Below are 13,740 nucleotides of genomic sequence, written 5' to 3' on the forward strand. Positions count from 1 at the left end.
CAATCTAAATCAAAACAGGCATGAATATAACTTTCTTTATTCATTTAGAATGTAGTTTTAACGTGCAGACTTTTAATAGTTGCTTATTAGTGATGCTTAAGCAATTGTTTAATAATATGTTGCTTACAATACTGTAGCTAAATATTCATAACTACCAAAATACCTCAAAATAATCCGAATAAGTTATTCACTGAATTAGTCCAATTCAATAGACGCTTAAAATTATTTATACATATGTCGATTAAATAACTTTATTATGCTTACTTAAACTTTGAGAATGCGTAGCACAACATGGTTTAAGCTACGATCTTTTTTTATTTCAAAATACATATTCAGTTATAATATAGAGTACTGTAACTGACGGATCTATATATCAGCTTTTTTATGTAAGTTGCTACAAAACTACAAACCAACACTATTTAAGTTTGATCAAAAATAGGAAAACGTATAAATAAAAGTTATACACATTTATTATTATTTTGAGTTTTATTTAACAAAAAAATACAAAGTTAATAAATGTTTACTAAAAAAATTCACGCCTTGTATCAATCATTAACATTTTTTGGCCTAAATTGTTGACAAATTGCCACAATTAAACAAGCTAATCAAAACCTTGTCCTTTTTTTTTAAATTCAGGGTTGCCACTCTTTTAAGCACAATAAAACAAAGGTAACCTACAAAAGTAATTATACCTACTATTACAAATATCTCACTTTTCGTAATTTTGCTTAATCTAAAAGAAATGTGACAAGATAAAAAATAAAAGTACTATTCGGCCACAGATGAAGTTTACTTTGATAATAAACAAGTGTATCATATAAAATTAAAAGAAAAAAAACTATCGAGAGAGTTATGATGTGCAGTTTATAGAAAGTAATACAATTTTTGTTAAACATACAAGATGTTTCACTTTACCAACGGAAGTTGTAATTTGTTCTTATTTACTTTAATTAATATAGGTTGCTGACAAGAAAATGATTTAGTTCTTTGAGATTTAATACTTACAACAAAGTTTATTAACAAAGTAAATGTTCAGCATAATTCTAAGAAAATAAAACTAACAGGAGTGGCAACCAAGTAATTAATAGTAAAACCTTTTAAAATGTTCCTTTTAAAGTTTGAACATGACTGAAAGTAAAAACACGAACCTAAGAATAACTTAAAAAGGCATTGAAACAAAATACAAAAAGAAACAAATACTTCTAAGTTTAAACATAATTCACTATTATTTTCAAATTCAACACAAAATTATCAGCTGAATGATGCGAGGCTCTTTTCTAATTTTTTAATGAAGTTTTCCTTCCTTCTTACTTGAGTTTTCGTTTTGCTGGATTTCACTTCCAGTGCATCGTTCTTTTCGACCAACTTGTCCAAAGCATCATGAGTTCTGCGACTGAGGTTTCCAATGTTTTTGTCTGAAAATTAAATATTTGTAAGAATCCAAAGCAGTATAGGTTTAAGATAACAGTTTTACTAATAGTTAGTTACTAAAGTTGATGACATGTTTAACCAACCTGGCTTGTTTTCTCTGTCCATGTCAAGTAAGTCCATTCTGTCCAGGCCGAGTTGGTACAACTGCCCCTTGATTTTCTCGTCCTCTTTCTTCAGCTTCTTCACTTCTTCTCTCAATTCTTCCAGTTGAGCTTCCAGTTTTTCCTTCTGCTTTTGTTCTGTAACGAAATAGTTTAATTTAAAAATATGATTATCTAAAAGTTTTTTTGTTGAGAACTAAAGAATAGTCAAGTTAAATCTTTTATAAAGGATTTTTAGCGTTAAACTATTTATTTACTGTTTTATACTTGTTTTTTTTAATAGAAAATAAGATATGTAAATTAGTTTTAAATATTAACTAATTATGTAAGAAAACTTAGTAGTCTGCTTGGAAAAATATCATTAAAATAGCTCATAGCTTTAGTTATTAACTTATTATTTTGTATTAAGTACTTATTACTATTGTATGTAATGTAATTTAGCTAAACTTTTAGCACATTAAAATATACTATCATATCTACTATTATTTTTTAAGTAAACATGCAGTTTACAGGAAAGAATACACTTACTGCTAACATATCAATGAAAATACATTTAAAATTTGTAGTTTTAAGCGATAAACCGGATCAAAAAACTAGCATTCGGCAAGATCCGAATCTTATTTTGTTTATAAATCTCTCAATTTTTCTGTAACATCCAATGCAACTTTCAGATTTTCTAGTAATATCTAATGTAACTTTCAAATATTTTCTTGAATATCTAGTGCAAATTTTGAAAATTCTCCAGTAATATCTAGTGTAACTTCCAAAACTACTTTAAAGTACGACTGAGACTTTTTGTGCTATTTTCATGAACTAAAGAATATCTAGAAAACTTTCAAATCCCTCAGTTTGTTTTTAGGATATGATCAGGTTAATATTTTTAAAGTAGAGTTCGGCCGGTCCTAGTGATCAACCTGATTAAAAAAATTAACATCCGGCCGTGTCCATAACTCATTGTGAAATAAGGATCCGGCCGGTTCTGAGAAGGCATTGTTCTGCAGGAGCCTGTACTTCATAAGTTTTTCTAACCAGATTTACTTAGGTAACTATTAACATTTATTTTAAATTGATTGATTCTAAAACCCTAAACTACAACATATTTATTTAAAAAACTTACTGATAACATGAACGGTTATTAATAATTGTATATAAATGCAAAAACAAAAACTACAAATGTACGGTTACAAATCAATTAGTTCACGTAATTTCACTCATTACAAAAATTAACTAAAGTATCTTAAGTTTGATATTTCAATGTATGGTTTTTTAGTCTAACAAACGTTAACTTAACATTTACTACAATTAAAATATCAAGCAAAACTTTTACTGGGTTGACTAAAAAACCAAACACAATTAAAATTAAAGTTATGCAGAATTATTTATTGTAAACAAAGTATTATTTTGTTATATTATTTAAGATGTATCTGTAGAAATTCTCTAAAGTAAATGCTGAATATTTTTGTTTTGTTAAGCTAAGTCTAGACAATGCTTTATGTAAGATATCACTATATACTGCTTTGAAAAAAAAATATTTACATTTCAGTAATATATAATTTCACTTATTAACCTACTTTTCAGTAATATATGTTAATGTAAAGTATCTTAAGCAATAACTTTGGCACGTTTGAAACGATTTTTTTACAATTACTTTTTAATAAGTAAACACTTCAAGCTCACAATTTTTTTAAATTTTACAAAACAATATACAAACACATTTATAAGGTTTGGGATAATTCAAAAAGCTTCTATTTTGAAAGAGAAGTAGTTTAGTAACTATAATCATTTTTTTATAAACTCTGGTTGCTTGATTGTAACATATGGAAGAATTTATTTTAAAAAAGTAGTTTTAAATTATAACATTTGTATTTAAAAATCTTACTGATTACTACTGCACCACTCCTGGCTTCCACTTCATCAGCGAGATTCTTCGCAGCTTCTTCCAAGCTACTACTGGTCGTTTGTTCTATTATCTGAAAATACAGCAAATATAAACAATTAAGACTATTCGTTTAGTTTAAGTATTATTCTTAAAACATTTAATTGCACAACTAACTGTTTTAAACTGTCTCATGTCCACATCCTTCACAATGTTTTGGGGTTTCTCTCTGAAAATTAACTTTTTTTTTTCTGAAAAAAGCTTATACTACTTAAAGAAAGCTTAAAATAAACACTATGTAAATTTATTTTTCAGTTAATCTAAAACACATAAAACTTCTACATAAAAGTTCTTTCCATGCTTTCTAATTGATTTCATGTTGTATAACTAACTAAACTATAAGGTTATTACCTAGCATTGGTGCTGTACGGTGCAAATCTGCTACTTTTCGTCCTTTCCTGTTCCACTTTTGGCATGTACCTAGAATCTGAAAAATTAATTTTAGTAAACTACTTTTTATACAAACTAAAAAAAGTGTAGCCAGTCATACAACTTTTAAAACACAAATAAACCAGTTGTATAAATGTTATTTAAAGCTAAAGTCATTAAAACACACACTGGTAGCGGGCGTCAATTCTTTAGAGCTTGCCATCAGTTCCTCGTACGAGCTGCAAGACTTCCCTGCACCGTTGGTGCCGGAATCACGTGATACGCTCCTGTTATGCTCTGTTGGTTGCTCCCTTGTGATCGGTCTAGGGGGGTAGCTCGCGGAGCTTGCTGTGGACGGACACGGGGACGGCATCCGCCGCACCTCGTCCATGAACTTGGCAACGGCTCTGCTGTCCGAAATGTCCAAGGTGTGCTCCTTCGCGAGCCTTAATGTTTCTTTGCAATACCTGCGGCGTCTCGGGTCTCTTGGTACAGGACTAGGCTCAGTGGGTAAATTGTGTCCATTTACAGGAGTTTCAGGTCTGCTCTCATGCCTTCTGCAAAGCCTCAGATTGCTAGGAGGTTCGGCATCACTTTGAGTCCTCGCTCTGTTGCGCGGTCTGCGGGAGGAGTTTTCCTGCTGACGATCGGCGAAGATCTGCAGGAAGCTGAGATCGGCTGGAGAGTTCTCGCATCTTCTCACTATTTCCACCTTCAAGGATTCCAGTTCCTCCGTCTTCTGTCGCAGCTTATCCTTATAATCTTTGGTTCTTTTGTCCCACTATAAAATAATACGGCTTACAGTGTTGAAAGAAAAAAAGATTGAAAGCTATTTTTCATTGAAACAGCAGTATTTTGAAACTAACGTCTTCCATGTAAAATTTGTACTTCTCCATGTTTGTGCTGTCACCAAATTGGAACTTTTTGTGCCAATTTTCAAATACCCTCAGGTCTCTTTTATACTTTTGCTGCAACTTCTACAAAGTTCATAAATATTTTCAATGTTTAATGCAACTACTATAGACTGATGCTTTAAATATTTTGCTTACTAAATTTTAGATTTTTTTATAATAAAAAATAATTTTTTGCAATACACTAATCAAATTTAGTTAAATTATTTTTTTTTCGAGAATATATATTATTACTTAATATATTACTTGTTTACATTAAAACTTCTTGTGAAACTAAAATTGAAAATTCCATAACTCTTTGAAAAACTGATAAAAAATAGTGAATAAAATCCAACTTACATCACGGTCATTGTTTATTGCCTTGTATTTTCTCTGAAAAAAATTGAGTTATAGCTATAACCTAAACTTACAAAGTTTAAATTAAAATCAATAGCTCAAGAAAAAACTACATATGAATAAGTTAACTTTATACAAAACATTACTTATTTAAAACAAAAACATAAAACAGTTTTGTAAATTATTAACATTGTTTATAAACCACAACATAACCAAATTTTAATGCTATTAATCTCTTGAAAAAACTTTTTAACAAGTATCTTTATACAACAAATAACAATTTCTAACCACAAGGTTTTCAGTTGATGTGGCCATTTTCTTGGTAATATTTCAGTATTTTTAAGTTGTCTGAAAAAAAGAAATATTAAGTAAAACTACAGCTTTTAAGTTCAATATACTTTATTTATTCTTTTAAGCTCAACAAATTAAACGAGTTTTGAATAAAGTAAACTATTTTAACTTTTTTTACGTTTGTTTTTTCTTTGATTTTTCAATGTCTAGTCTAGCTTTATAAAAATGACTTAATTTTAATGTTTCTACAAATACATACAACAACTAACCTATTTATCTTTTCTAGACTGAACTTTTTTAGTGTATAAAGCTTTATTTGTATTAACTAAACCTGTAATAGGTAATTATTAGTTAAATCATAACTAATTACTATGAGATGTTCGTTAGTTAATTGCAGATTTTAATAATGATTAACATTCTAGAACATCACATTTTAAAGAAGTAATCAAGTTGAAGGAGCTTTTAATGTTTATTCAGCATTTGACAAAGATAGTACAAACTAAAGTTATGTTTATCAAACTAACACTATTAAAATATAAAACTATGTATACTACATTTTTACATAAAAAATTGTTTAATCACCAAAAAAAAACTGCTTTTAAAATTACATAACTTTACGAAACTGTAAATAATTTATATAAGAAGATATTACTTACTTTCTTATTTTGGAAAATAAGCACTTAGCTTTTTGTAAGAAAATATATTAAAATCTGAAATAACAAAACATTATAAAACACTGAAGTAGAATTTACAATTTTGTTTTATAATTTCGAAAACTTACGTGTTGAAAATAGCAAACATTTATTTATCTATTAAGTCAATATTTGGTGGAAATTTAAATCTTTATCAATCAGTAATTGAATTTGTTGCAATAAACAAAAAATTATATCTTTACAAACAAAAATTAAGAAGCTTTGTTTAAATTTAAGTGTCTTATATTTAACTTATAAAAATAACAAAGACTATGCATTTAATTTTTGTGTCAGTGTTTTTCGTTTTACTGAAAACACTGTTATTTATTTTTGTCTTTCTTCTTAGCTAAGACTGTTCAAGCAAGATAAGCTACATCTTTTAAAACATTGTATGGAAACTTTTTAAAATAACTACCATTTGATTTTAATTTAAGAATTAGTAAAAACTAATTTAAACACTTATCAGAAAAATGGGTACAAGCTTTAAAATTACTTATTTATATTTACTTAAAAGCCATTAAACTTATTTATATACAGAACAAGAGCTTTAAAAAGTATGCTATTTTATTGAATAAATAATTTACTGAACAAAAATAGTATAGTAAACTTTTTCAAACCATTAACACATAAATATGCTAGTTTCAAAAAATTTTGAAGTAATGCTGAATTTCTAGACTATTGTTAAGTTGTAGTTTAAAACAAACAAAAAAATAATGAGCTCATAAACGAACACATTACAATTTCAAACACAAAAGCTTACTATACTAGTAAAAAAAACTTAAGTATTTTTGTTTAAGTTTCAACAACTCTCTGTTTAGTTTTGAAAAGTTTGTATAACTTGGAACTTAATTTTTGCAATTTTGCTGCTCAATGTATTTTAATTATGTGGAAGGTTATATTTTACACAACTTAAGGAATTAATATTTTCAATTTACCGGGAAATAAATACAGTGCATGATATTTAAAAAAGACTTCCTTATTTTCACTTTTTTTTTAACTTGATTGTTTTTTCTACGATTTTAACACTATTTAATCTAATTTTTAAATGCTATTAGAAAATCAAGTCATTACTACAAAGATTATTTATTTATTTTAAGCATAAATAAAAAAATCAATTATTTATTTTGACAGTTTATAAGTAGAAAAATGTATGTGAACAAATATTGGCTAACAATATTTTTGCGTACAAGTTTATACAATTTCTTTCAATAATATTAATTTTAAATAATTTTAGTGTTTTTTATTCTATATTAAGAAGTTCTAAGTTATTATTTAAAACTTAAAAGATTATAACGATTTGCAAGAAATATTAAAAAAAATTGTTTTTCAACAACTAATCATTTTGTAGTAAAACCAGTAAGGTACATTTAATGAACATAAAAGGAGTTTTTAACGTTAATATCTACGTAAAAAATAAGTTTTTAAAGTTTATCAGTTTTTCTGTTATTAAAGTCAAAGATGTGAAGTTTGAAAACAATTGATAAACAACACAACAAATAACAACAGTTAATAAAACTACAATGGTGAACAATGTAATGGTTTAATGAAAGTCTTGTGGGCAGGCGTCAGTCAAGGGATGTGCATTATTAGTTAGCTTCAGTAAGCCAGGGTTGCCATAGGTTTTTCAAAATTTCCAAACATTCTGAAATTGTTTAAAATTAGAGGTTTTTTGTGATAAGTGTTTAATATTACAGGTTGTTCTAGATTTTTTAAAGATTTTCAAACTTCAGGTTTTAACAGGGTTCCAGGTCTATGGCAATCTTAATAAGCTTTGAGTTATTTTTTTAAACATTTGTGACGTAAAAAGGTTTTCCTGACTGAATCACGAACGTAAAAGCCTGTATTCGATTTTGGATCACAGTCTTTAAACAGATGTTGATAACTGTATCCGGTTTTTGGGAAAAGTTCTACATTTAAAAACCATTATTTGTGTAGCTGGTGTTACATGGATTTCACGTGAGTACATAAGCCACAAGTTGAAAAAGAAGTCGATAAGATTGTTGAAACGAGAAAATAGCTAGTTGCAGAATTATTTGATGATCCTTTGACTTATACGCGAGAGACTAAGATCAGAAAAACCAGAACTTACCAGTCAGATCGCGATTATTTTGTGTTGTAAGTTATTGCCAACAGTGTTTGATGTTTTGCATGTCGACTCCGAGCAATAATCGTTCCACTGAGTCAAATTTATTTGCAAACCCTACCGAGGATTTGGAGACATGCACGTTAGAACAGTTTGTGACTGAAATTTGTTTAATTATCTCTCATTTCCAATACTTTTAGCCTCTATAGCAAAACAAGATTTTATCAAAAAGTCTTAGAAACTTTATTTGGCTGGTAATTAATTACATGGTTGGTTAGAACTAGATCTCCTTTTCTAGTTTTTTTCTTAAAGTTTTTCTGTTCTAAATACTTCGGATGATAAGTAAACGCGGCTATCTTTTGATCTTATTACTTTAAAAAATTCTCTGTAGTTAAACCATTAACTAAGACCTGGTTCCTTTAGAAAAAAAACAGCTACAACCTTTATACAGAAGGTGGGCCATAAATTCTTTGAATATTTTAAATACGGTAAATTAGAAAAAAATACAATACATTTACTAAAAACTATCAACATTATAATTAACGAACATGTTTTTCTTTTCTGAGTTAGAAGATAATTCTTTCTCAGAAGTTATTGACAAAAGCATGCAGAGTTGTCTGGAGTGTTGTAGTCCAGTATCTCAGAAGAGATGTCTTCAAATTATAATACCTGGACAAACAAAAAGAAAAGACACTAGTCTTTAAAAAATAGAAAAACTCACTAGATTAAATAAGGCAATGCAGGAGACCACATCACACTAATTGAAAATCCACAAAAATTACGTTAAAAGTAAAAATTAAAACAAGTTTTTTTCGTAAAATTTTAATTTAAGTAATGGGTTCTCTTAGTTTATCTTATTTTAATCTAGTTTATTTTTTGTTCTTGTGTTTGTTAAACACAAAAATGTTTTAAAGACATATCTTCTGAGATACTGGATTACAGCACACAAGATAATGCTGCATACCTCAATCGATAATTTCAGAGAAAAAAATATTATACTCTTAATCGAAAAAAAATCTATCACAAAAATAAACATTTTTATTTTTTAAGTAGACTCCCTAGTTATAATAGTTAGTAATTTTTCGTTTATTTTTTGCTAATAACATGTTATTGAATTACTCCGAGAACTCATGGTCTACATTAGATATGGCTGTTTTTACCAAGCTTATTTGATATAATATAAATATCTTAATAAATTAATTTTTTTTTTTTTTAATTAAAAGGTTCTTTCAAAGCTTATCAAAGACAATTAAAGGATGTACCACAGTGCTTATAAAAAATGCGACTTTTGAATTTTGAGCTAGGTCTATAAGCTTCTATTTGAGAAATATCACAAAACACTTTGTACAAAGTTTAAGCTGATTAAAAAGAACTTTCACTGAGCCTGTTTTTGATTTTCTGAAAACACGCCAATGTAAACTGTATGGGGACTTTACATTACATAGATGAAAATTTTATTAAATGTGACAATTTTCACAAAAAAAATATTGTACACTATTTGAGACAACTTAATAAAGGTAGTACGGATTCAAAACAAGTTTCACGGAGGCACATAGTGATTTTATGTGATATCTTTTAGAATTTAAGTAAGTTTTTTGAATTTTGATTATTTATACAAAAAATTAAAAAGTGCCTCCATGAAACTTTCTTCGATACATTTTAAATTCTGCACAAGGTACTTTTTTGATATTTTACATACTTTACGAGTCCTAATATAGACGAAACCGGTCTCAATCTACCGAAGACTTGTAGTCTGATGATCGAATTAGTATGATCAATCATTTTGTTAAACTTGAGCTTGTCTCACGGCAAACGAAAGTCTAGGCTTATGCTCTGCAGACTTTTGTTAATGTTTTTGTTGATGATTTTTACAAACATCTTTTTTTGGCTGAAAATTCAACAGTCGTACTCTAGGACGAACAAATCTATTGACTGCCATATATCTAAAAACAAATTTTCTTATATTAATATTCTAGAGTTGAGCATGTCTAATAAGGAAGCTTTAAAATATAACATAAATTTTTCTTCATGGGATCAAACATTTTTTTTGAGGAAACTAACTAACATTTTGAAAGCAATGCTTTTAGGTATGGGAGCACCATATACTCAACTAGAAAGGTTGAAAAAAATTCAGACTTTAGCGATATTGGTCATTCTTTTAGGGAAGGAAAGCTTTCTAAGAACATTTTTCAATTGAAATTATGGAACTTATATATAAAAAAATATCAATTATAATGAATATAACCGACTAGATTTGCCACTTAGTTTTAAGTAAATTGCTATTCGTTTGATTTTTGCAGACTAGTTACATGATTTCTTGAAAATTCAAACTCTTTAAAAAAATTTAATGGGCCACATCTCAAAAAGTAACAACTAACAAAATAAAAATTATCTCAAGGTTTAAGTTATAATTATAATTAAATTAAAATTATAAAATAAAAGTTATAAATCTAAATCTACAATTACTAGAAACAAGAATATTCCACAAAGTTTTAAATCTGTTTTAGCAATATCTAAAAAATATATACTTTATAACATTTAATTCACTTTCTACAATTAAAAAAATTTAAAACTTTAACAACTTCCCATCCAGTAAGTAACCTTTAGACTGTAGTAATTATATAGCTCTTCTTCAAAATAATTCAGCAGGTATACATTTTTATTCGAAATGTTCGTCATATAAACAATAAAATTTTCCATTCAGTAATTGGTCCGTTCCTTTTCAAAATCGAATATTTCTCATTCGAATGACTTCCCATTCGACAATATTTTTATCATTAAAATGTTTTGGTGAATTGAGTTGATTTTGTCAAACTCTACAAAACAATAGTAAAAACGAAACAATTGTATTCTTTATTGAACAGAAATCATCCAAACAATAAACTACAAATTAAAATTTCTTAAGTGGTAAATAATTTGTTTAATTCTAATTAGTGATTGACTTAAAGTTTTTCGAGAGAAATCGTAAAGTTTTTTTCTAAAGCTCTACAAACTCTCGAATGTGTTAAACTTATTCGTTGATTGGCAATTAAATACATAATTTAATATATAAAAAGTTTTAATTTGTAGTTAAATATTTGAGTATTCTCTGTTCAATATACAATGAAATGCCATTGTTTTACTTTTGTTATTATTTCGCACAGTTTAATAATGTTAATACAACTTATAGAAAACTAGCTATTTGGAAGCAATAAATACTTACAAATATTTTTTTCTAATTTGCTAAATACTTAATAAACTGAATTTTTCTGAAATTCAACATTGTAAGTGTAATTAAAATTTTAACGTTTTTTTAAACAAGAAACTCAAACTGTTACTGCTATATAAAAAATGTTTAAAATTAATTACGCTCTAGTAGCAAACAAATAAAAATATTAAAATTTTTTTTTTTTATTAAAGTTTGAAAAGTATTGTACAAATTTAAACTGGTTAATTTAACTAAGTCTAACGATTGAACGTTATAACTTTATTCATAATACTATAAAATATGAACATTTAACTAACTAAAAATTCAAACAAACAGCTTTAAAGTAGTGTAAATAGTTATATGTACAAAAATCACATTAAAATGTTCAGCAGCAATCACTCAGAACTTACAATAAAACTAATGCCTTAACTCTTTGTATACTTATTTGTAGCTCTTACCACAAACAAAGCAACTATAGATTTTCAGACTAAAACAGGCTCTAGAACAGGTTTTCCCAAAATAAAAATATCGCCCCATTATCTCCCCTTATTTAGGGAAATACCTCTCTAAAAACCTCTTTAAAACATGAGTGTTGTCTATGAACAAAAAAAAGTTAAAAGCTACCTGTGTATTAAGAACTCTAACTAAAAATTATTGTCTCACTTGAAACTGTCACTAAATTAGCCTCAAGCGCTATCATAATCTATTTTAATAATCGCAATTCAGTAAGTATGACCTTAAATGAGCTACTATAATTGAGAATGCTTAATAGATAAATATATAATATATGTATATATTAATTTATTAAGCATTCTCAATAACTATATGTATATATTAGCAGTATAAACACCATTTACTTTTACTTGAATATACTATTAAGGGGGTTTGAACTTGCTTTAAACTTTATTTGTTTTCTTACTTTATGACGTCACAATTATAAAAGAAGTCTTCAAGCATACCAATTTTTTTTGACATTTAACCTTCCTGAAATACAAATAAACATAAATTAGCCTCAAAACTGAATTAATGTTTGGTTTTCGTGATATCTACTGCAATTTTTTTAGCCAGAGGATCATTATTTGATTATTTAGTATTTTTTCAGTAAACCAAAAACAGCTGAATTTTTTTCTCAAATCAGTTAATGTTTACATGAATTTCTTTTTATATAGTCGTTACAGAAAGTAAGGTTTTTTATTAACACTTTACTTTTATTTATTCTAAATGTTAAATTTAAAATAAAAAATCATCAACTAAGTAATTTATCTAAAATAGTTTATTTAACATAAGTTTAAGAAATTTAATTTGTTAAAACAAATGAAATAACAACAATATTTATTAATATTTTAACTAACACTACGTACAATAAAAAACTATTTAATTGAGTTCATTTCTTTAGTTTTTATTATAAAGTAGGCACAGATTTATAATACAGATAGATCTATTAATTTAAACTTTAAACAAAAGTATTAAAGTTTAAACAATAATTTAATGTTATATAACTTTTTATCAAAAAGTATTCTTGCACGCACCTGTTTTAAAAACAAAAACTTTAGTTCAGTTTTGCGACACTTTGTTACAATAAACAAATAGTCTTGTTTTACAAAGTAAAAACTTTAAACTTACCTTTTTTTGCTATGGAGAAAACTTTTTGTTCCTGAAAGGTACACCAATGAAGTTTCCTTGAATCTCATCAAACAAACTACAATTTGGTTCAGCAGCATTAAAACTTAACTAAACTTTTTTTAACAGTGAACACCTTTATGAGAAAACACCTGTAAAAAAAAATACTTAATATTGTGTTCCAACCATTACAAAAACAAAGGATTTTGAAGAAACTTTGTGTTATCATAATTTTCCTCTATTAAATTTATTTTCATCTCTTTTACAAATAGTCAAAGGTAGTTGCAAAAGAGTGCATGAAATTTCAAATTCTTGGAGTTCTTATTGCAATAATTTTGTTGTCATTTTGAATTTTTCGTTTGTTTTTATCCACCATCATAATCTTATTGGTCAGGCCTACAGGAACAACTTTATATTTTTCAAGTTATTTTTACAAAAGTTGCTCCTTGAAAATATTAATAAGAATTTGAATTGCCTTGTAACTTTTGCAAATATTTAAAGCTGAGTTGCTTAACAGAAATTTACATAAAATAAGCTTATCTAGTGAATTTCATTAAATATTTACTTGAATTGAAAAACAAAACTGAATTTAAGTGGAGAACAGTTCTTTTCCTAGGTTATAAGTTACTAAAATGCACCTATCTTTTAAACCTATTGAAAAAAACAAAATTTAGAGTTTTTCGATAGTTAAATCTAGAAGACGTAAATAATTCAACCTATACTTAAAAAGATTTAAACTGACCAATAAACTTTAACCATTACACTATAGAAAAATAAAATTCA

At 27.0% G+C, this 13,740-nt stretch overlaps 1 protein-coding gene across 1 annotated transcript; it reads right to left on the reverse strand.

Moving 5' to 3' along the window:
• Positions 1–626: 626 nt before the first annotated feature.
• Positions 627–6,086, reverse strand: LOC145829606 (uncharacterized). The gene is made up of 11 exons (XM_082937449.1): positions 6,032–6,086; positions 5,645–5,706; positions 5,373–5,432; positions 5,088–5,120; positions 4,704–4,814; positions 4,027–4,618; positions 3,820–3,895; positions 3,586–3,637; positions 3,412–3,502; positions 1,515–1,670; positions 627–1,415 (listed from the first exon to the last, which is right to left on the reverse strand). The coding sequence occupies exons 3-11, from the start codon at positions 5,397–5,399 to the stop codon at positions 1,252–1,254; spliced, it is 1,302 nt and encodes a 433-aa protein (XP_082793575.1). The 5' UTR covers positions 5,400–5,432; positions 5,645–5,706; positions 6,032–6,086; the 3' UTR covers positions 627–1,251.
• Between the last annotated feature and the right edge of the window lie 7,654 nt (positions 6,087–13,740).

The sequence above is a fragment of the Thalia democratica genome, chromosome 2 (assembly GCF_965202585.1).
Source record: "Thalia democratica chromosome 2, ktThaDemo2.hap1.1, whole genome shotgun sequence".
Lineage (NCBI taxonomy): Eukaryota > Metazoa > Chordata > Thaliacea > Salpida > Salpidae > Thalia > Thalia democratica.